General features: G+C 47.0%; 1 protein-coding gene across 2 annotated transcripts in view; it reads left to right on the top strand.

Moving 5' to 3' along the window:
* The window catches only part of PRC1 (protein regulator of cytokinesis 1), a 317,616-nt gene extending 293,917 nt beyond the window's left edge, over positions 1-23,699 (top strand). For both annotated transcript variants that reach the window (XM_069222650.1, XM_069222651.1), the window contains exon 14: positions 22,605-23,699. In XM_069222650.1, the coding sequence (XP_069078751.1) occupies positions 22,605-22,685 (81 nt within the window). In that variant the 3' untranslated portion in view covers positions 22,686-23,699. The remainder of the gene's footprint in view (positions 1-22,604) is intronic.
* The last annotated feature ends 387 nt before the right edge of the window (positions 23,700-24,086 follow it).

The following is a 24,086-nucleotide window of genomic DNA, read 5'->3' as shown; positions in this document are numbered from 1 at the left end:
CACAATACGCTTCAATAACGCACTATAGAGGACAGCCGTTTGATGTATCAAAGTGATACAATTTATTGTGAATAGCGTGCCGCTCCCAGACAGGAATGTCAATGCTTCTCCTGGACATCCCCCCCCCCCCCCCCCCCCCCCCCCAATGAACACAGTTACCTCATATATCAACTTCAATCAGGCAAAAAACATATGACCTCTCGTTCTCCCCATGTATGTGTCTAATTACTGTACTAGGGACTGTGTGTACTTGTGTCCAACTTCTCTGTTGGTTCTCAAGTGTAGCTCATTAGAGCTTATCCATGTGTCTTTGAAAACCTGGGAAAGCTGCAATGTATAAATACAGATGGTCATGCCTCGATAAAGATAAGAGGCTAATTATCACATTTTCACTATTGCACATAAATATCGTACCTTTATGTGAGCTGCAAAAAGGATTTCTATGCAAATACAAAAATAGGAAAATGACTTACATTTAGTTCATTGTGACCACCATAAATCCTATCTGCTACACTCTGCGACCGCAAATCACACGATATTGCAGAATCATATAGAAGCAACAGAAATGGACAACAGTGTATGGTGTTAAGCACATATTATGATGCAGACAGACTTAAGTTTGATTACAGTTAAGCAATAAACCCTATAATACGAGGATGTGCATAATCTAATGAAGTGTTGATGGATAGTGCAATTAAAAACAATTTCTTGACAATTTCAGTGAATCTGATTGCGAAATCAGTGTATCTGTTGTTCTAGTATACCATTGTCAAGTGATACCCATCATATAGATCAGACACACAATCATATGCATAATGGGCTTGACGCCCAGAGCAACAAGTCTGTAATGGAACCTATCTCCCAATAATTGAGAGTCCACTATAGGGCATTGCTCTTTAGTGTATTAAAAATGCACATAGAAGGACCATCGAGTCATAACTTAGATGCTGAATTACGAGCCCAGCAGAAGAATCATCTTAGATTCCATATGCCTTAATTCAAGTGTCTTATCTCCTAGCCGGTAACCTAGTTTTAACGTTTTTATACCATAGAAGGTAAGTGTCCTGCAGTCCCCTTCGTATATGTCCCAGAAGTGTTTGGCTAGTGGATAAGATCTGTCCTGATTTGTTATGGCTCTAAGATGTTGCAAAAACCTGATCTTGAGTTTGTGAATGGTACTGCCTACATATTTCTTGTGACAGCCACATTGTATGACATAAATCACATATTCAGTTTCCCAGGTAATTCTATCTGTGATGGGACACTTTCTCCCTTCAAAGGTTTCAAAACATTGCATATTAACAGCATATTTACAGGCTTTACAATGTCCACAGTTCCAAAACTCAGTGCTCTTTTTTTGTCAACCAGGAAGTGTTCTCCTTACTCCCTTTCCTCAACAAAAGTCTTTTGGTTAGTAGGTCACCCAGCGAACAAGCCTTTCAATATGTAATTTGGGGATGTTATCCTATTTTCATCTTAATGTGCTGATCTTGTTGCAAAACATGCCAGTTACGTGTCATAATATGTCTAAGAGATGAATGTTGAGTATATTCCAAGAAGAGTGTTCGTGTAGACAGATCATCTATCTTATCTGTAATCAGATGCTGACTCTTAAAGAGTAACTCATCTCTCTTCTTACCCTTAACTCTATTATGTGCATCAATCAAAACCTTAAGTGGATATCCTCGTTCCAAAAGTCTCTGCGTTATAGCCACTACTTTCTCAAATGTAGTGTTGGCCGAACAAATCCTGCGAGCCTGCAGTAATTGACTATACGGGATGCTCCATTTTAAAGCCTTCGGGTGCCCACTATTGGCATGTAATATGGAGTTACAGGCTGTGGGTTACATGGAGCTTTCTAACTTGTCATTTTTTACTTCAGGAAAACTTCTAAGAATTCAATGTGACTCCTACTCCATGTTGTCTCTAGCCAGATGTTGAACTAATTCTCGTTGAGTACATCCACATATTGTTGTAAAGCAGTTTCAGAACCATCCCAAATAAGGAAGAGTCTATAAATCGTACCCGCAACACAACTTTCTCCTTATGGCTATCAAGAGCTTCGGACCACGCTATTTTTCTCCCACCATCCCATGTACAAGTTAGCATACGTGGGAGCAAAAAAAGCCTCAGCGTAGTACCCTATGTTTAGAGATTGTCAAATATAAAAATATTGTGTGTCAGACAAAATAACATTATCATTAGCATTTCAGTATGTTGGAAATGTTCAGTAGGACGTGTTTTCAAAAACTGTGCAAGCTTCCAAGCCATACTGGTGCTTAATGGACGTATACAAGGAGGCAACATCCATGGTGACCAATAAATAGCTCTTGCCAAGGGATGTTCTCAATTTTAGGCAGGAAATCTGTAGTGTCACATAAATAAGATGGAAGCTCAACGACATAGGGACATAAGAACAAATCTAAATATCTAGATGTATGTTCCAAAAGAGAATTTGTCATACTGACTGTAGGTCTACCTGGCGGATGTTTGTTTTTATGGATCTTGGGTAGAAAATAAATATATTGAATTCTTGGAGAAACGATTTTAAGATATTGATATTCTTCCTGTCCTAGCAATTGACATCCCAACCATTTGTCAAACATCTCAAAATAGATCTTCTGATGACTCTCAATGGGATTTTCTTGCAGCCTTTCATAATCACCTTTGGTTAGTGGACGATATGCTTCCTGCAGATAGTTGCCTACATCCATAATGACCTAATTCCCACCTTTGTCTGATGGTTTGATGATGATGTTACCATTATTCTTAAGCTCATTGAAATCCTTCCAATCTTTGGGAGTGACATTACTGAAACTCTTATTATAGGTAGTTGACTTTTTCTTGATCCGTAATTTGTCAATATCACATATTACTAATTCATGGAAGGTGTCGGTCAATTTGCCACCCCATAACGGTGGATTAAATCTGCTGGACTGTTTCAAATGACTGGCCTTGGGGATCAGTGATGAAACCCATGGAATAAGTCTCGATATCTCCATGTGTTCACAAGGTCCTTGGACCTGATCTTCAACAGAATTCTCATCCACCAGATCACAAATGGCAACAAGCTCACTGATGATATATAATCATAAAACCAGAGTGGCTAGGAGTATGATGCTTCAGAACGATTTGGTTGGGGGAAAGGGGGCTTAGATGCATAGAATTTCATTGGACGCAATTTCTTCACAAACTTATATATTTCAATGCGTGTTTTTGCATAGTCCCAATCAGTGGTCGGACAGACCCATATTGAGAATTCTGTCTTGGTTGTGTTAGTGTGGTCTGTGTGATATTCCCAATTCTGGCATTGGTGTTATACCCAACCCGTGGGTTAGAGGATATATCTAATCTTTGGTTTTTGTGTCTCTTCCCTTCCCCCGCCTCATCTTGTACCTCCACGGCCTCACCCTCTGCTTTTGTTCGATTCCGGTGTGACTCACTTTGAAAATCCAGTTTACTGTGTGGTGCTTCATCTGCTGATGATCCGGGATCAGAACTAATATCTGTGTTATGACTGGCAGGCATCTCACTTCCAATATTCATTTTATCTCTTTTGCTCCCAAGGTATCATTTTTGTGCAAAAGTGTAGATTCTGCCATACTCAGTTTGTTCCTGTTGAATTTGTGTGCCTTATGTGTTTTAATTGCATCCTCTTGCTTGGAGATTCGTTCTCCATTTTGGCCAATAGTTGTTTCACTTCTTCCTACTTCGGTGATTTATCTAACTCAGTCATCAGTTGATGAATGATTTTGGTCTGTTTATCCATTCGGCATTTGGCATGTTATCAAAGTACCCATAAGTTTGAGAGAACATCCGGTGGTATGTGTTCTCCATTCTTCCAAAAGATCTGACGCCATATCATCAAATGTGGGGAAAATGAAAATGCGCAGACTTCGTGGCACCCTGCCACTTTCAATGTATTTAGTCAGCGAGGTCATCTCCCACAATTTTTTCAATTCAGAAATATGTGCCTTTTCCAATTCTTTGATCTTGGATGTTGTCTGAATTCGTGTATTGTGTGAGCGGCTGATATCTGGACCCTGACTTGTCCCATCAAACATTTCTGCCTCCAGTTTCTCCCACAACGCTCCGTTCAACCATGTTGTTAACTGGTTAAAGAGCCAGAGCAGAACGTATAATATACGTGACAACGGCACCCCATGTCCATTAACTAAAGCTGGTATACCATCAGATTCAAAGAAAACAGTCAAAACTGTCCAGGGAGTGGCTGTCAATTGCAATATTACTTATCACCAAACGGCTGTGTTTTCTCAAATCCTGGAGCAGTGAGCTAAGGACAGATTTGCGTATTGGCCGGTTAGAAAAATGTTCAAAAGCCGGGCCAACCGCCATATGCCCAATACATCAGAGGGCCTTCCCTGCCAACTGCAGCTCATGCTTTCCACCCCGTGGGTGCCCTCTGCCCCCAAGCACAGAGTCCAAGGGTTCCCCTTAGAGGTAAGATAGTGGCAAAAGAGATCATTCTAATACTCTATTTTGTGGTAGTGTGGTCGAGCAGTAGGCTTATCAGAGGGTAGTGTTAAGCACTAGTTGTACACACACAGGCAATAAATGAGGAACACACACAATGACAATTCCAGGCCAATAGGTTTTTATATAGAAAAATATATTTTCTTAGTTTATTTTAAGAACCACAGGTTCAAGATTTACAAACAATACTTTAAATGAAAGGTATTTTCACTTAGGAACTTTAGGAACTTTGAATTAGCAAAATAGCATATACAGTTTTCACACAAATGGCAATAAGCTATTTTAAAACTGGACACTGCAATTTTCAACAGTTCCTGGGGGAGGTAAGTGTTTGTTAGTTTTGCAGGTAAGTAAACCACCTACAGCGTTCAAAGTTGGGTCCAAGGTAGCCCACCGTTGAGGGTTCAGAGCAACCCCAAAGTTACCACACCAGCAGCTCAGGGCCAGTCAGGTGCAGATGTCAAAGTGGTGCCCAAAACGCATAGGCTTCAATGGAGAAGGGGGTGCCCCAGTTCCTGTCTGCCAGCAGGTAAGTACCCGCATCTTCGGAGGGCAGACCAGGAGGGTTTTGTAGGGCACCGGGGGGGACACAAGTCAGCACAAAAAGTACACCCTCAGCGGCCGGGTGCTGTGTGCAAACAGGCGTCCGGTTTGCAATGTAGTTCAATGGGAGACCTAGGGGTCTCTTCAGCGATGGAGGGGGGGGGGGGGTTGGGCTCCTCGGGGTAGCCACCACCTGGGCAAGGGAGAGGGCCACCTGGGGGTCGCTCCTGCACTAGAGGTCGGATCCTTCAGGTCCTGGGGGCTGCGGGTGCAGTGTCCTTACCAGGCGTCGGATTCATAGAAGCAGGCAGTCGCGGTCAGGGGAAGCCTCTGGATTCCCTCTGCAGGCATCGCTGTGGAGGCTCAGGGGGGTCAACTCTGGCTACTCACGGGCTCACAGTCGCCAGGGAGTCCTCTCTATAGTGTTGGTTCTCCACAAGTCGAGCCGGGGGCATCGGGTGCAGAGTGCAAAGTCTCACGCTTCCGGCGGGAAACATGTGTTCTTTAAAAGTTGCTTCTTTGTTGCAAACAGGTTTCTTCTTTGGAGCAGAGCCGCTGTCCTCAAAAGTTCTTGGTCCTTTTAGGTGCAGGGTAGTCCTCTGAGGCTTCAGAGGTCGCTGGACCCTGTGGAACACGTCGCTGTAGCAGTTCTTTTGAAGTGGGGAGACAGGCCGGTATAGCTTGGGCCAAAGCAGTTGGTGTCTCCGTCTTCTCTGCTGGTTTTTCAGCTCAGCAGTCCTTCTTCGTCTTAGGTTGCAGGAATCTAGTTTCCTAGGTTCTGGGAGCCCCTAAATACTTGATTTAGGGGGGTGTTTAGGTCTGGGGGTTAGTAGCCAATGGCTACTAGCCCTGAGGGTGGCTACACCCTCTTTGTGTCTCCTCCCTGAGGGGAGAGGGGCACATCCCTAATCCCATTGGAGGAATCCTCCATCTGCAAGATGGAGGATTTCTAAAAGTCAGTCACCTCAGCTCAGGACACCTTAGGGGCTGTCCTGACTGGCCAGTGACTCCTCCTTGTTTTTCTCATTATCTCCTCCGGCCTTGCTGACAAAAGTGGGGCTGTGGCCGGAGGGGGCGGGCAACTCCACTAGCTGGAGTGCCCTGGGGTGCTGTAACAAATGGGGTGATTCTTTGAGGCTCACCGCCAGGTGTTACAGTTCCTGCAGGGGGAGGTGAGAAGCACCTCCACCCAGTACAGGCTTTGTTACTAGCCACAGAGTGACAAAGGCACTCTCCCCATGTGGCCAGCAACATTTCTGGTGTGTGGCAGGCTGCTAAAGCTAGTCAGCCCACACTGGTAGTCGGGTATGGTTTCAGGGGGCATCTCTAAGATGCCCTCTGGGGTGTATTTTACAATAAAATGTACACTGGCATCAGTGTGCATTTATTGTGCTGAGAAGTTTGATACCAAACTTCCCAGTTTTCAGTGTAGCCATTATGGTGCTGTGGAGTTTGTGTATGACAGACTCCCAGACCATATACTCTTATGGCTACCCTGCACTTACAATGTCTAAGGTTTGGCTTAGACACTGTAGCGGCATAGTGCTCATGCACGTATGCCCTCACCTATGGTATAGTGCACCCTGCCTTAGGGCTGTAAGGCCTGCTAGAGGGGTGACTTATCTATGCCTATAGGCAGTGTGAGGTTGGCATGGCACCCTGAGGGGAGTGCCATGTCGACTTAGTCATTTTATCCCCACCAGCACACACAAGCTGGCAAGCAGTGTCTGTGCTGAGTGAGGGGTCTTCAGGGTGGCATAAGACATGCTGCAGCCCTTAGAGACCTTCCCTTGCATCAGGGCCCTTGGTACCAGGGGTACCAGTTACAAGGGACTTACCTGGATGCCAGGGTGTGCCAATTGTGGAAACAAAGGTACAGGTTAGGGAAAGAACACTGGTGCTGGGGCCTGGTTAGCAGGCCTCAGCACACTTTCAAATCATAACTTGGCATCAGCAAAGGCAAAAAGTCAGGGGGTAACCATGCCAAGGAGGCATTTTCTCTCTCTCTCTCTCTCTCTCAACCTAGTTGGGGAGGACTGCCTTCAAGTAATCTAGTGTTACTGTAATACAGTACCTTTTATTGTAACACTGTGGTTCCTTTCATGTTTAATAAGTTATTGTGTGACTATTGTGGCATTGCATAAGCTTTGCATGTCTCCTAGATAAGTCTTGGTTGCGCTAGCACAACCAAGAAGCCCTGGCTCCCTAGACACTGTCTTCATTCACTGTATAAGGTGCCAACACCATAGGTGTGTTGCTACGCATGGGGTGAGTGCTTTTGTGCTCTCTGGCATCGGTAACAAAGCCTGCTCTGGGTGGAGGTGCTTCAACATGCCACCCCTCCCCTCCCCCCCCCCCACTTTCCCCATCCCTCAGACCAGGCCCCACTTTTGACAGCAGGAAAATTAGTAAACACCAGGATTGTCCACCCCAGCTGGGACCATCCCTAAGGTGAACCCCTCCTGGCAGCTTGCTTTGGAGGGTGTTAACCAATAAGGTTAAGAATGTGCCCCCCTTCCCAAAGGAAGTGAGCACAGGAAGGGTGTACCCACCCTGTGGGACAGTAGCCATTGGCTACTGTCCTCTGACCCCTGTAATGCCCCTAAATCTAGTATTTAGGGGGATCCCCTGAAACTTGCTCTTCAGGTTCCTGGTGACCTGGCAAAAAAAGAACTTAAGATCCTCACCAGCATTGAAGACTCCGGATGACAATTGACTTGGCCACAGTCCTACTGGCCTGTCTGCAGCTTCAAGACTCCTGTATAAGAAAACAGCGTGGCCTGCAGGACCAGCGACCTCTATAATCCCCCCCCCCCCCCCCAAAAGACTGCCTGCCTGCCCCAGGACCATGATCTCCCAAGGACAGTGGCCCTGTCCACAAAGAAACCTCCATGAAGAACTTCAGAACCACCCCGGATCCGGGAGTCCTGCCCACTCTACACCCTACACCTATGGCCCCTGTCCGCATGGCCCACTGATCCAGAGTAGGTCCCAAGGCGATTCTGACCTTGAGTCCACCCTCGGTTGACCCCTCCTGACCAACGACGACACCAGCAGCGTAAATCGAGAGGGCCCTCCCTGACCTCGGCAGGCTCCGGTGAAGATTTCCTGAAGCATAAAGGTGCCACTGCACCCTGGCCTTTGGGAAGTCAACTGACAGTGGGCTCTCTACTTACATGTCCAGCAGTTTGTCTTCACTGGGCTCCCTGGGCCAACCCTGCAGCATCTTCGTGACCCCCAGGGTTATCGCATTGAAAAGCATTGGGCGCCCAATGCTGTGTTTGCACCTTGCACCTGGCTGCCTGTTTGGTGCTGACCTGTAAACTAACCCACCCCCAGTGCTGCTCCACACCTCTTCCCAGGTCTGTGCCCGGAAATCATGGGTACTTACCTGCAAGCTATTTCTTTCGTAGTGCCTCCTGTCTTCATAGGATTCCATTGGGCGCCCAACACCAACTTTGACCCCTGTACCCAGCCAGTCCTTTGTTGCTGCAGTGCACCCTTGGTTCCTCCCAAAGATTTTGCCCTGTGGACTCCTTAACTCCCAAAGCTACAGCCAAGTCCTTGGCCCTCTCTGACCCCTCGCAAACAGTCTTCCTTTTGCCGCTTTCGTAGCTGCTGAAGGAGCGTGGCACAGTGCCATTCACCTGCCAGCCACAGTCCTGCACCAGGTCCACAGCTTGTGCAAGGACACAGTTTTGGTGCCTTCAGACTGAGAGGATCTGGCCAGAAGTCGTCCACCACCCAGCTCCCTGCCTCTACAACATCCAAGCCCTCCTAGTGTGATTCTGCAAAACCATACTTGTCCAGTTAGAGGGGAGGAGGCATCATCTCCCTCACTGGGCGGTCCATGACATCGGACAAATGGGTTTTGCAGATCATACAGAACAGCTTTTCCTGCCCCTTTCACTCTTTTCCTCCTCCAATGACTCCCTCTAAAGAACGGCTGATGGAGGATCATTTGGTTTTGCTCCGCAAGGGAGTTATGGCTCTCGTGGCCAAGAGAGCCATGGAAAGAGTCCCGATATCAGAAATAGTCCGTGGTTGTTATTGCTGCTAATTTCTAATACCCAAAAAGTACAAGGGTCTTCGCCCTATTCTGGATTTGGGGGGCGTCAATCTCTTCCTCAAAAAGGAGAAATTCAAAATGCTCACTCTAGCTCAGGTCTTGTCTGCCCTAGACCAAGGAGTATGAATGGTAGCGTTGGACTTGCAGGATGTGTATTTCCACAACCCCATCCACCCTGCCCACAGACGTTACTTGTGGTTCAAGGTAGGCCACAAGCACCTTAAATTTACAGTACTCCCCTTCGGCTTTACCAGTGCCCCTCAGGTGTTCACCAAGGTGATGGCGATAGTTGCAGCTCACTTGCGCAGGTTAGAGAATTGTCTTTCCCTTCCTCCATGACTGGCTGTTTGAAGGCTCCTGTGCCCCAGGCTCTTGTCTCTCAGCTCCAGACCACGTGGTGCACTATAAATGTGCCAAAGTCACACCTGATTCCCTCTCAGATGCTCCTTTTCTTTGGAACTGTTCTGGACACAGTGCAATTTGGGGCTTATCCTCTCGAGCAGGTAGTCCAGGATATACAGGTTATGATTCTGATGTTTCGGCCTTTGTCCTGGACTTTGGTGAAACAGACTGATGCTGCTGGGACTCATGGCCTCCTGTATCCTGTTAGTAAATCATGGCAGATGACATATGCGGGCTCTGCAGTGGGACCTGAATTTCCAGTGGGCACAGCATTAGGGGGATCTCTCTGACATGGTCCATATCTCGGAGGGAACTGCAAAAGACCTTAAGTGGTGGTTAACAAACCGCGATTGGGTCAGAGGCAGACTACTCTCCCTGCCCCCAACCAGATCACATAGTAGTCACATGTGCCACTTCTGGGATTGGATGGCCCTCTGGGAGAGGTGAAGGACTGGGGACTCTGGTCTCCGGCAAATTCTGGACTCCATATCAACCAATGGATCTCCGGGCATTCTGGCTAGTGTTGAAGGAATTTCTTCTTTGTCCAAGGGAAGATATTGCAGGTGTTCAGACAACACCACTGCAAAGTGGTACTGCAACAAGCAGGGCGGTGTGGGGTCGTGGACCCTTTGTCAAGAGGCCTTGTGCCTCTGGCCATGGCTGAAACAGGAGGGCATAACCCTTGTGGTTCAACACCTGGCAGGTTCTCTGAACTCCAGGGTGGACAAACTCAAGTGTCGATCCATAGTGGATCACTAGTGGTGTATCCATCCGGAGGTGGCACAAGGATTCTTTCAGCAATGGGGAAAGCCTTGGTTAGATCTGTTCGCCTCTGAAGACAACTTGTAATGTCAGCAGTATTGCGTTTTAGAGTTTCCAAGGCAGCACTTGCTCTGCAATGCTTTTAGTCGCTAGTGGAGCCCTGGCCTCCTGTTAGTCTTTCCTCCCATGCCACTTCTGCCCACAGTTCTCAAGAAGATAAAAAATGACCAGGCCCAAGTAATCCTTGTGGCTCTGGACTGGGCACAGAGAATCTGGTATCCAGAGCTTCTGAAAATGAGTATCGATCCTTCAGCCAGCTGCTCCGTTGGGAGGATCTTCTGTCACAGCAGCAGGGGAGGGTTCTCCACCGAAATCTGTCAACTCTGCGCCTTCATGCATGGAGATTGAGCAGGGGTAGTTGACAGCCTTCGACCTTCCTCCCAAAGTTTGTAAAGTTATTTTGTCAGCCATGCGTTCCCTCCACCAAGACAGTATATGCCTGCATTTGAAAATAATTTGTAGATTATTGTGCAGAAAGATCTATTAATCCTCTTTCTGCGACTCTCTGATATTCTTCTCTTAATTTTATCCCTTGCCCAGCAGGGATCTGCATTGGGTACACTGAAGGGATATCTATTGGCTTTGTCTGCTTTTCTACAGCAGCCTGATCAGCCTTCCTTGTTCAAATCACCCATTGTACATAGATTCTCAGAGGGCTTGTATATATGTTTCCTCCTTCGCCCTTTGTCATGCCTCAGTGGAACTTAAATCTAGTTCTAGCCTTTCTTACTAGAACCAAAAGGTCTTTGTTGCATGTAAGTACAATTGAAAGTAGGTATCAAGCATATGTATCAAAGGTACTTTGTTTAGGTTTTGCAGCTAAAACAGTTTACAAGTATGAAACACTTCAATTTTGAAAGTTGACACAGTGAAATTTCTTATAGGAACCGATGCAGTCCTAGGGGAGTAAAAGTGTTAGCACAGTTAACATGCAAATACTCAACTTACAATTTCAGTCTTTGGGGGTTAGGATGTCCAAAGGTCAAGTTGACCCCAAAAGTGCACCACCGGCAACACAGGGCCAGCTGGGTGCAGAGGTCAAAGCTGTTGGGTTTTCAATGGAATCCTATGAGGACTGGGGGCACTCTGATGAACACAGGTAAGTACCCGTGGTTTCAGGACACTGGCCTGTGAGGGTTTAGGGTGGGGGGGGGGCACAGGTCAGCACCAAAAGTACACCCTCCACGGCACAGGGGCCGCCGGGTGCAGGGTACAAACACAGCATTGGTTGCCCAATGACTTTCAATGGGGGAATCCCGGGGGTTCACAAGGATGGTGCAGGCAGGTCCAGTGGACCATTTCAGGAAAACCAAAGGTTGGACAAGTAGGAGAGGTGTCTGCTGAACATTGCTGGACCCTTGGTCAGATTCCCCACAGCCAGGGGGCTGCGGGTGCAGGGGTAGCTTTGGGTGTCGGGAATCTTTGTTGAGGTGCCCCTAAATACTAGATTTAGGGGCATTACTGGTGACAGGGCATTAGCCAGTGGCTACAGCCTTCCTGTGCCTACTCCCTTTTGGGAGGGGGTAAGATTCCTATCCCTATTGGTCCCTCTCTTCCAAATCAAGATAGAGGATTCTGCGAGGAGGGGCGGTCACTTCAGCTCTGGACACCTTAGGGGTGGTCCTAGCTGCAGTGGTCACTCCTCCTTGTTTTAACTAATTTTCCCACTAGACCTGCCGCCAAACGTGGGGCTTGATCCGGGGGGTTGGGTGGGCATTTTCACTAGCTGAAGTGCCCTGGGGCACTGTGACAGGAGGCCTGAGCCTTTGAAGTTCACCGCCAAGTGTTGTAGTTCCTGCAGGGGGGAGATGTAAAGCACCTCCACCCAGCGCAGGCTTTGTTCTTGACACAGGAGCACAAAGGCTTCTCACCCCATGGGGTCAGAAACTTGTCTGTTAGTTGCAAGCTTGCACAGACCAGACAGCCCTACACTAGAGGGTTGGGTAAAATACAGGGGGCATTTATAAGGTGCTGTCTGTGCATTTTACAATAAATCCAACACAGTCATCAGTGTGGGTTTATTGTGCTGAGAAGTTTGATACCAAACCTCTGTCTTCAGTGAGGCCATCATGGAGCTGTGGAGTTCATAATCTCAAACTCCCACCCCTTTACTTAATATGGCCACACTGCACTTACAATGTCTAAGAATGGGCTTAGACACTGTAGGGGCACATTGCTCATTCAGCTGGGCCCTAACCTGTGATATAGTGCACCCTGCCTTAGGGTAAGTCTTGCTACAGGGGTGACATACCTATGCCACTGGCAGTGGTTTGTGGGCATGGCACCCTGGGAGGGATGCTATGTTGACTTTGCCTTTTTCTCCCTACCAACACACACAATCTGCAACATCTGTGTGTTTGGTGAGGGGGCCCGTAGGGTGGCACAATACATGCTGCAGCCTTTATGGACCCTCCCTGGCCAAAGAGCCATTAGTAACAATACCACCTTTTACAAGGGGCCTAGCTGTGTGCTAGGGGTGTTTAATTGTGAAAACTATGGTACAGTTTAGGGAAAGAACACTGAGGGCGGGGAATGGTTAGCAGGCTCCCAGCGCACACTCAGTCAAGTTAGCATCAGTATCAAGCAAAAAGTGTGTGTAGGTGGTGGTGGTATCTGCTGTGACTACATACTGCCCCAGAAGTGACTGAGCAGAGATGCATAGAAATGCTACTGCTGGATCCTGACATCACTTTCTTTTTGCACCTTTTGATGCAGATCTGGTGCCCCGCCCACAGCTCTAGCGGTTTGGGCTGATTGCAAGAAGCAGTCTTGAAGCTGCTCCCTCAAAAAGTCTACTTTTAAGTCAGTTTTTTTTCAGTAAGTCAAAGTCTTGATGCAAGCCCAAGAACGCCAAGCAGGACTTTACACCATCCCACCACTTGAGGTCTGAGAAGGTGCGAGGATGTCAAAATGAAGATTGCACTCTTGATGGGACACTCACACCAAACCTGTTCTGTAGATGGTCCTTGTGCTCCTTAAACTCCCCAGGCTGTTCTTAACACTAAAACATACAGCTTTGGCACTGGACCTTAAATACCCATCCACTCTAAGCCAGCATTAATGTTGCTGGGTTGGACCAAGGGACTCCTGTATGCCTTTCCATAGCTATCTCTCCTGCCCCGAGTTTTGGGGAAGCTTAAGACAGACTAAGGCCCTCATTCTGACCTTGGCGGGCGGCGGAGGCCGCCCGCCAAAGTCCCGCCGTCAGGTTACCGTTCCGCGGTCGAAAGACCGCGGCGGTAATTCTGACTTTCCCGCTGGGCTGGCGGGCGGTCTCCTTCAGACCGCCAGCCAGCCCAGCGGGAAAGAGGCTTCCACGATGAAGCCGGCTCGGAATCGAGCCGGCGGAGTGGAAGCTGTGCGACGGGTGCAGTTGCACCCGTCGCGTATTTCACTGTCTGCGCAGTAGACAGTGAAATACATGTAGGGGCCCTCTTACGGGGGCCCCTGCAATGCCCATGCCAGTGGCATGGGCACTGCAGGGGCCCCCAGGGGCCCCGCGACCCCCCCTTACCGCCATCCGGATCTCGGCGGTCCGACCGCCGGGATCTGGATGGCGGTAGGGGGGGTCAGAATCCCCGCGGCGGTGCAGCAAGCTGCGCCGCCGCGGAGGATTCAATGGGGCCGCGGTACACTGGCGGGACCCCGCCAGTGGTGCCGGTCCGACCGCGGCTTTACCGCCGCGGTCGGAATCCCCATTGGAGCACCGCCGGCTTGTCGGCGGTGCTCCCGCGGTCCTCCGCCCTGGCGGTCAAAGACCGCCAGGGTCAGAATGAGGGCCTAAGTCTGTCACCTGGATCTCTGGCTACCACTTCCAGAGTACCTTATGCCTCAGCAACAGGGCAGGCTCCTACACATACGTCTCCACAACATACACCTCCATGCATGGAGATTAATTGGTAGCAGTTGAGTTATTTCAATTTGCCAACATAGGTGGTTGATATCTCCTTTGCAGCCAGATGTAATTTGTGATATACAAAGGTGATTTGCGTCCCTTTGGGCCTTTCTCAATCTACCCGCCGTTTTTTGTTCCTAATTGGTTGTCCAGTGTTTTGCAAAAGGTTTGACTTGAATGTTTGCCCTAGACCATTTGAGATACCGCAATGAGGCATGAATTTAGTCTCTTAGAGCCCATACAAAGTTGATCATTACGACTATTAACACTAAAAACAGTCTTCCTTATTGTGATATCAGCACACCGTACAAGTGAATTGCAGATGCCTTCCTTACAGCCTTTCCACCAGATGTTGAGCTTTTCATGCCAGCCTCTCTGCCAACGCTCATTGCTCACACCATTCACTCTGTTAGCATTGTTTGCTTTGCTTCATCTTTCAAAAGAGGAGACTCCATCGGCTTGACTCCTAGTGCTTTGAGCTTTTACATTCACTTCACAAGACCCAGTACATGGGTGATCAGTGTTTTGTAGGTTTTTCCTAAACACATTGCAGGCAGTGCAGAACAGGACCCTGACCACGGTAGATAGTCTTCTGAATCGAAATGTGTTACACACTGGTCAACATGCAACCCCCTCGGAGGCCCACTCTACTGGCGCATAGACTGCCATGGCTTAGGTGTGAAGGGTACTTGTGCCAGACATCTGCAGGACTGCAATGTGAGCGATGGTCCATTCCGCTCCAGCGAGAAGGTTACTTCACCCTCTATTTTGCACAGCTTCTTGATCTGAGTCCTCTTCCCAGAGGTGAGGTGAGTAGTTAGTGGATAAAAGTATCTATCCGATGAAGAAGTTACTTACCATATTTAATGCTTTCTAAGGTGGGTAGTCTATCTAACCACAGGTTCCTCAATGTCTTCTTTCCTCCGCGTTGTGATGTGGCATGCTTACCACCTAGGTTCCAAGTTAGAAATCAGTGCATGAGCGCCAACAATTTTTCTGCCCTCCACGTTTGATGGCATAGGAGAAAATAAAACCGACATCTGCATTCAGGGGGTATCGCTTAAAAAAGCAGCTCTGCTGTCACTTTCAGGGCGGTACAGAGTCACTGCTAAGCTGCTCAGCACCACCCACCAGCGTGCATGAGCACTGCTAAAACAAACCTCCAAATCCAGACTAGCACCTGCAGATATTCTAATGGGGAGGAATCTTACATAGTGTGTGCACCATAAAGAGTGTTAGTGGAGTTAATAAATTGTTCACTTAACTTTAAGCCCTCTTCAGTTTACAAGCACTCGTGAGTTGGTAGTTGAAATGCAACACATCGTTTGATGGGCAGATGAGTTGTGTGATAGATGCTTCCTGATCCTAACACCTCCACAGCATCATTCACGTCTTTGGGCCTTGCTATATAAGCTTTTACACTTCACAATATTGCCCTCTAGATATTGCCCCACTTTATTTTTGGTCACAAAATACCACAAAGTACTAGAAGGGCAACAGTCCAATAGGAGGTAAGTAATACACTAATTTATATACACTAGTAAACAGCAATAGATATAGAAAAGGTTAGAAAACAGTGCAACTGCAGTTAGACAAAAGTGACCCTAGGAGGAGCGCAAACCATATACTAAAAGAAAATGGAATACAAACACAGGACCCCCACCTACGTAAGTGGAGTGTATAGAGAGGAGCTGGGAGTACTAGAGCTCCACAGAGTTAAGTAATATAATACCCCCAGTGACCAAGAAAGCAGGAGTAAATCACTGGAATTTCCCCAAACCACCCAACAGGAAGGAAAAGAAGAAAGGAAGACACCCAGACAAGACTGCCAGAAACCTACAGTGGACTCCTGGAGAGGAAGACTTGTGGAGAGAGGGGACCAAGTCTAAGAGTCACAGTGGAGTCCAGGAGGAGTAGGCGCTACTACCCACTGAGCTGTACTTGCAGGAGTTGGTTGGCGGTGATGAAGAGAAGGTCAGCACTACAGCCCTGGAGCTGGAGAAGAGTTCCTGAGGGATGTAGAAGAACCTCCACCAAAGTTGGGCAGCTGGCAGAGAGGATCAAAAGGACTACTCCGGAACACCACCCATGATGCAGGATCCACACAGCTCAGGATGTGGAGAGATCCACGAGGCTGGTTGTTGTGGCAGTAGTTGCCGGCAGATGCAGGGGAGTGACTCCCCCACTCCAAGGGAGATTCTCTCTTCCTTCTCATGCAGACAAAAGACTTGCCTCTCTGAGGATGCCCAGCCAGGGAAATGTTGCAGAAGCTGGAAGGAGCGTGGACACAATGTTGCAAGAAGTCTTCTTCGTGGAAATAGTTTGCCTTTTCGCCACTGGAACCGCGAATGGAACCTCCAAGAACCGACAGTGGAGGTTGCAGAGGAATCCTGCTGGAATCTTGGAAGCCGAATCTGATGACCCACCCAAGAGAGAGACCCTAAATAGCCCTGAAAGGGGGATTGGTTACCTAGCCAGGTAACCACCTATCAGGAGGGGGGGCTCTGACGTCACCTACCTGGCCTGGCCACTCAGATACTCTCAGAGGTCCCTGCCAACCTTGGATTCAAGATGGCACAACCCAGGGACCCTCTGGAAGAGCTCTGAGCACCACCCCTGTGGTGGTGATGGACAGGGGAGTGGTCACTCCCCTTTCCGTTGTCCACTTTCACCCCAGAGCAGGATCTGGGGTTCCTTGAACCTGTGTGGACTGGTTTATGCACGAAGGGCACCAAATGTGCCATTCAAAGCATACCAGTGGCTTGGGGAGGCGACCCCTCCCGAGCCAGTCACACCTATTTCCAAAGGGAAAGGGTGTTACCTCCCTCTCCTAGAGGAAATCCTTTGTTCTGCCTTCCTGAGCTTGATCAGATCAGGCAGCATGAGGGTAGAAACCTGTCTGAGGGGTGGCAGCAGCTTGGGCTGCCCGGAAAACCCTGTGGGACTGGTGGTAGCAATGCTGGGGGTGCTCTGAGGAGCCCCCAGAGTGCCTGGAATCATACTTACAATACTTGCAACAGTATTGGGGGATGATTCCGACATCTTTGATACCAAACATGCCTAGGTTCTGTGTTACCATTATGTAGCTGGACATAGGTAGTGACCTATATCCGGTACACGTGACCCCTCACTCACGAAGTCCAGGAAAATGGAGTTGGAGTTGGTGGGGACACCTCAGCTAGTGCAGGAGTGCCCTTGCACACAGTTACTTGCACTCTGGGCTAAGGGGGCCTGCCATGGAGGTGACTTACAGGGACCTTGTAGTGAAAAAAGGTGTATGCATTCTTTCACACAGGCTGCAATGGCAAGATTTCAGGACACTTTGCATGGGCTCCCCATGGGTGGCATAATACATGCTGCAGCCCTTGGGGATCCCCTTGTACCCGGAAACCCTGTGTACCATATACTAGGAACTTACATGGGGGCACTAGTATGCCAAATGTGGGGAGAAATAGGTACTGTTAAGTTTTATGGGAGAAAGCATAACCGCTGGGGTCCTAGTTAACAGGATCCCAGTGGACAGTCCAACACACTGACAACCGGCACAAAATGGGGGTAACCATGCCAAAAAAGAGGGTACTTTCCTACAGGTAACATCTTTGTTTATCTGCACACATCGTTATGTATTTAGATTTTTGGATTGCAATTATACTTGACTATCTGATAGAGACAACTAGCTGCAGATTCCTTATCTTAGAATTCTTCCCAGGTGGCAGACTGGATCTGGAAAAACTTTTCAGCAGTACCTCTGCGCGTCGTTCGAGGGTGCCGTGACTCCCTCCTCCAAAGCGCTGACGTCAGTTTCTTTTGTTTCGCACTGCAACGCGGATCAGGAGAAGCGGTTCTTCTGGCCATTTGGCCTCCCTTTTTAGACTATTCCTGTCAGTTGGAACAGTGTGTTTGCTTTCTGGCATGGTTGTTACAGTATTCCTGAGACTCCCGTAGACTTCAGAGTCCTTCCAAAACCTGTCCGTGCAAACGCTCTAGGAGTTATTTGCGTGTGGCACCATCCCCGTCTCAAGGCAAGCGTTGTACGCAGTTAGTCGTATCCTCCTCTGGCTTCACTGCCCCCACGCGGCTCCTCCAGTTCTGGATGAGTCTTCGCAGGAGTCCACCCTGCGCCCCCTGGATTTTCCTGGCACCAGGGCGACTCTGTCCTAAATGGGGCACTATTACTCGTCCCTGCATGTCATTTTTGGGCCTACCCCTCCCTCTGGAGCGCCATCGGGCCCTTAGGAGGTGGAGAGTTCTCTGTAAGGATCTTCAACAGTTGCTTCATTAACTGTGCCTGTCGGGCCCCCCTGACTCAGTCTCCAGAGTTGTTTCGGCACTGGTGCACAGCCTCCTACGGCTTCCACCTTCCGTTCCTGGTTCTTCTCTACCAGATTCATTGTCGCCATTGAGTTCTGCCTTGCCGACTCCAGTGGTGGTGGTGCCCTCAGCTTCGTTTGACGCCTTCATTGTCATCTCATCATAGTTGATCAACAAATCTTCCGATATCGAGGTCTCGCCCTCTCAACATCTGTCGACCTCAACACCAAGTGCTGTAGATGGAGTCAGCCATTTAAGATTCTTGCCCTATGATTTTTGGGGCCCACCCTCCAGTTCCTCAATCGGAGGGGCATGGTTTGGATTATCTGCCTCCTGTTTCCGACACCTTTCTGTTTCTACATTTGAATTGGTTATTTGACTTGAGCAATGCTAGTGGTCTGGACTCCTCCCTGGCTTCCACTCTGTCATCCCCTGGGTTTGCTTCAGAAGCAAGTTCAGCTCTAGCAGACATGTTAGTGTGTTTTGGAAGTGTTGTTCTTACAACTTCCTACTGTTGAACTGTCGACGGACCCTTTACTTGATGTCTTACATCTTGACCAGTCTTCTGTAGAGCCGGTCGTTCCTTATTGTGAGGCTCTTTATGATATTCTCCAGGGGATTTGGGCCCAGCCGGTATCTGGTCCCCCTGTGGAACGCTCTGTTTCACATAGACACAGACCAGCCCCAGAAGATCCATTTTTGTTTCAGTCGGCATCTGACTGCTCAGAGTTTTGTGGTGTAAACTGCTTTAGCTGCACAAAGTCTTACTCATGTCCCTCCAGAACGAGAGACCAGACAGCTGGACGCTTCCAGTGAGTGGATTTTTCGCTTCATCAAGCTCTGCCCTGCATTCAGTCAACACTTTTTGTGTTCTTGCTCACTTCTCCCACGTTTGTGGGACTCAGTGGAGCGTGTTTTGCCTTTTATACCTGAGGAGGTTAGGAATGTTCTAGTTCCCTTAGTATGAGAAGGTCAGTAAGCTGCCAAGTTTGGTATCAGATGTGGTATGGATACCACTGATTTTATTGGAAGGGTAATGGCCTCTTCAGTGGCTCTGTGTTGGGCATGGTTGCGTCCTTCCAATTTTTCGGAGGCTGTGCAGACATCTTTACTTGACATGCCTTTTGATGGCACCTCACTTTTTGGTGCGCATACAGACTCAGCTTGACGCCGCTTTAGAGGTATGCTCATGGTGGCACTCAGTCTTGAAGCCGCCTGGTGGTACAGGAGGGTCTTACACATCTGTATTAGTTTTCTTCTTTGTTTAGGAAATGTTTTTGTTCCCCGGTTCATTCCAGTATGACACCCGGTGTGGTGTTCCTGCTGTTGCAGGTTCTTTTTCTCATTATATTCAAACTGCCTACCGCCCTAGTTTGTGTTCCTGCCTCGGCAGGTGTGCATTATTTTTCCACTTGTCGTGGACATATTCCATTATTTCTGGTGACCCTGTTTTGGTCTCATCCCTTTTAGTGAGGGGTTTTCTGTTGTCTGTATTTCTAGGCGTTTCGTCTAGGAGATTTGCTGTCTAAAGGGTTCTTCCTCATGTGAGTCATTTTCAGTTCCTTGCTCTTAGGAGTACTTGCTGTAGGCTTTTAACCATCTTTTTTATGTTGGCTGTTTACTAAAGGGACCTTGTTAGTTACTACTTTTGGAAGTATGTATATGTGTGTGTGTGTGTATATATATATATATATATATATATATATATATATATATATAATTTCCTTGTATAAGTAAGGTCTCTACTGGTACATTTGAGCTCTCTCATTCCCCCTCCCCCCGCCCACCCCGCCTCTGTTTTTGGTCCTGGCCTTTCCCATTGGGTGCAAGGAGGTGTTATGCTTTCTAGTCCATGGTACATCTTCCATTGGAGGTGTTACTATTTTATTCCTTATTGTTATGTCTTTTCTGGTTTACTACTTTACAGTGGGCACACTGTAGCCCTTATGGTGCACCTATTCCATTTCTAACTTTCTCATTGTGTGCTATATCTTTGTGCATTGGCCCACATGTTTTTGTTTGACCATGTGCCACGGTCTTTGTCCTCTTCATGGACATAGTAGTCCTCCTTCTGACCGTTTTGTCTGATCTTGGCTGCAGTTCACAATATCCTTGGTATGCGTACATACATAAAACCTCATTCGTACACACATATATATCTATCTATATATAATTGTATTTTCTTATTCGCTGCTCCATTTGTAAAACGATGTCTGTACTTATTTCTTTCTTCCCCCGTTCTGCAAAGGTTTGAGGCTTCATTTCTCTGAGTATGAGTTCTTGTCTTTAGTAAAGACTGTTAGCCCTGCTCTTTCAGGTTGCTGCTGTTCCTTCCCTTTCTTTTTGTGTACCTTGGTCGTCTCCGCTATGTTCCAGCCTTTAGTGTGTAGGATGCCTGTCCTAGCGCTTGCTTCATCCTTCCCTGTTGGCTACACACAGTAGTTATGTCTCGCCCCGTTGCTCAGGACAGTAGACTCCTCTGTATATATGTGCTTTGACCTTGCACACCCCTGCTGGTCTGCTGGTCAGATCCTGATCTGGGAGTCAACGTCCTCTTTACTTTTTCCTTTGGTTCTTCCTTCAGCGACTTTTTCATCTGCAGAACTACTTTGCCATTATCTTGGCCTTCTATGGCTGATATCTCCTGTGACAATTTCCTGCTGGTGTGGATCTGGTTTCATATTCCACAAGGTTTCTGTTGTTCCTACAGGCAGGGTGTTCTGCCAGCTTCTTCTGTGTTTTAGTCCATTAGCATTTCTTTTCCTGCTTAACATGCTTTTTCCTTCCTAGAGGGGTTGAATTTCTTTCTCTCTCCTTTTTTGTTTTTGTTTTGTTTTGTGTTACAGGCTTGTTTGTTTAGCCCCTTTCTTTCTCTATTTCCCTATTCTATGTATCTCTTTATGTATGTCTACATATATTAGGTTCTACATCTAAGTCTTTATATCAATATCTATGCCCGTGTCTACCTGGACTCTATGTAATACCTTTGTGCGAATGCCTTGTTACATCCGTTGTGCAGGTCGGTGTTTCGGCATGTCTATTCTGATCTCTTTGTTTCTCCATTATCTTTTGCGCACGGGATACGCCTTGTCTCTTTTTGTTCGTTTTTATATGCATTACAGTTACGTTACACTTCTCGATAGCTCCTCCGTTGGTGTTCCTGGAGGAGTGCCATCTGTTTTTCGACTTACTCTCCCTACCAGCGTTGACTTTCTATTTGTTGCTGGTTTCGCCTATGCATCCTGCTGAGGCAGCATGTATGCATCGCTCCTTGTCAACTTGCAATGTTTTGTGGTCTTCCACTATTTTTTGGGTGGGACAAATGTTCTTTCTCACCTTTGTCTCAAATTATGCCGGTCTACTCCGCCTTCAGTTAAATCGGTTACTTATTTGTAAGGATTGGGTGGGATGTGTTTGCAGACCCACCTCCTGGGTTTATATTGCTTTGGTATCTTTTTTAAGGTAAGGAATCTGCAGCTAGTTGTCTCTATAGAGTGAACAAGTTACCTACCTCCAGTAACACCTTATTGGTAGGGATAGACTATCTGCAGATTCCTTACCGACCCAACAATCCTCCCAATTCTGTGAACTACTTTACTCAGAGAAGGGGTTATATGGGCTCAGTCGATATCTACTGGACGACGTTGTACGGAGTAGCATGGCACGCTCTACCAATGCGAAGAGGTTCTGCTGAAAACCTTTTCCGGATCCAGTCTGGCACCAGGGAAGAATTCTAAAGTAAGGAATCTGCGGCTGGTCTGTCCCTACCAGATAAGGCGTTACCAAAGGAAGTAACTTGTTCTTTAAGCACTTTAGTTGTTACTCTTTGCATCACCTAGATCATTGAAACCCCCTCCTTTAGCGATCTGGCCAGTGTGGAAGATGTTGTAGGTTCTTCAAATCTGTAATTTCAACATGTCGGTGCCTTCTTTTTTATAGTGACTTCAGTCAGCTGAATCATTCCAACAGAATTTAGGAGATTGTTTAGCAATTGTGGAGAATGCAGTTTATGTGCTGCTCAGCAGTGTAACCCGATTTATTTATTTTTTTATATATATTTTTTTGCAGCGCGAACTTTCAAAGGCTTCAAGATGTGACACACCTTCTCGAATACTGAACTCGACCTCTACGAACATTCGGCCACATTGATGGTAATGCCAGCAGTAACATGCAATGAATCGGTGGACCCAATTCAGAGCAACCACCGCGAACGCATACTCTATTTTTCTTCGGCGACTGAAATGTACATAGACCATGGTTTGAAAGGTTTGCAGTTTTCTGTTCAGCAGACATTACCGAGAACATGCTCGTGAGGCTTGTTTTAGAAGACTCGCAAGTTCCCGTATATTCAGATTTCTGCTGTCTGGATCTCTTGCGATTCATGTTGAACATGCTTATGTTTTAGTTACACTGAAGGTGTCGTAGTCCTCACATGTTTGCGAAGCATTGCACACCTGACAGTGCATCCTCCTTTACCTGCTTGCAAAGAGACTCAGATGCATTAAATACTGTTCTCTGTTTCCCTTTAAACGATTCTCCTAGCAGTTTCTGTAAAAATAAAACACCATTTTAAAACCATCTGACAGTGAAACACTGTATTACAAATGCTTTTATTTAAACTTGTATAATTTTAAAAAACAACTTAAACTGTTTACCAATCTTGCTAGTTAGCATTTTTCTTCTACTATGGTATACTGTATTTTAGGAACACCCATAGTGTGAATGAAGCTCGCACGTTTGGTACTATAAATTCATGTTGTGTACATATTTATTTGTTTTAATGAGAATAATCATGCACAAATTTGCACCTTTTAATGACACTACAACAGTTCTAGAAATCGCTGTATTTTATTATTTATCCATTTGCCTTGTTACGTTGTGCATTTTGTTGCAGCGGTTTTTAATGGGATGTATTCAAGGTGAATACTTTCTGGAAAGTTGGGATCCTTGAGACATTTTCCACCTGGCTTTGTTGCAGTGTCGACGTATGCAATTTAATATCCTACCCTTAGTTCATTGGAAGCACCTGTCCAAGGTATAGGATCTCTTACTTTGAGGGTATGGCAAAGACTTGTGTAACAGGATGTATTGAAATTAATGAAATATTAAAAGGCTAGAGTTGTTAACAAGAACTATTAAATGTATTATTTCTGGCTATCTTCAGCTGTTGGTGTTTTTTTTATTTGGTGTACTGCAAGGACCTAGTTATTTTCATGCTTAAAAAGTATTCAGCCATTATGATGATAGTATTGCTCCCATGTTCCCTTTTACTTGAAGAATGTCCATCGAAAATGGATGGACCGGAGACCCATCTGTCTTTACATATACATGTTTCCTTTTCTTTTACCATCTATTGCATTTCGTTTGGACCAGAGGATGGACTTTTTACCTGATCTTTTCCTGTGTGCCTTCACCCCCCTGCAGAAGTTGTAACGTTTCCCTTGACGGGAGTGGCTTCCATTCACATCCACCCCAGCTACTTATTTCATTGTTCTTCCTTCTTTGCAATAATTGATTAGCTGGTAAATATCCACATTGTGTTGCATGCGA

This window comes from Pleurodeles waltl, chromosome 3_1 (assembly GCF_031143425.1).
Source record: "Pleurodeles waltl isolate 20211129_DDA chromosome 3_1, aPleWal1.hap1.20221129, whole genome shotgun sequence".
NCBI lineage: Eukaryota > Metazoa > Chordata > Amphibia > Caudata > Salamandridae > Pleurodeles > Pleurodeles waltl.
This window is presented reverse-complemented; position numbering and strand designations above follow the sequence as displayed.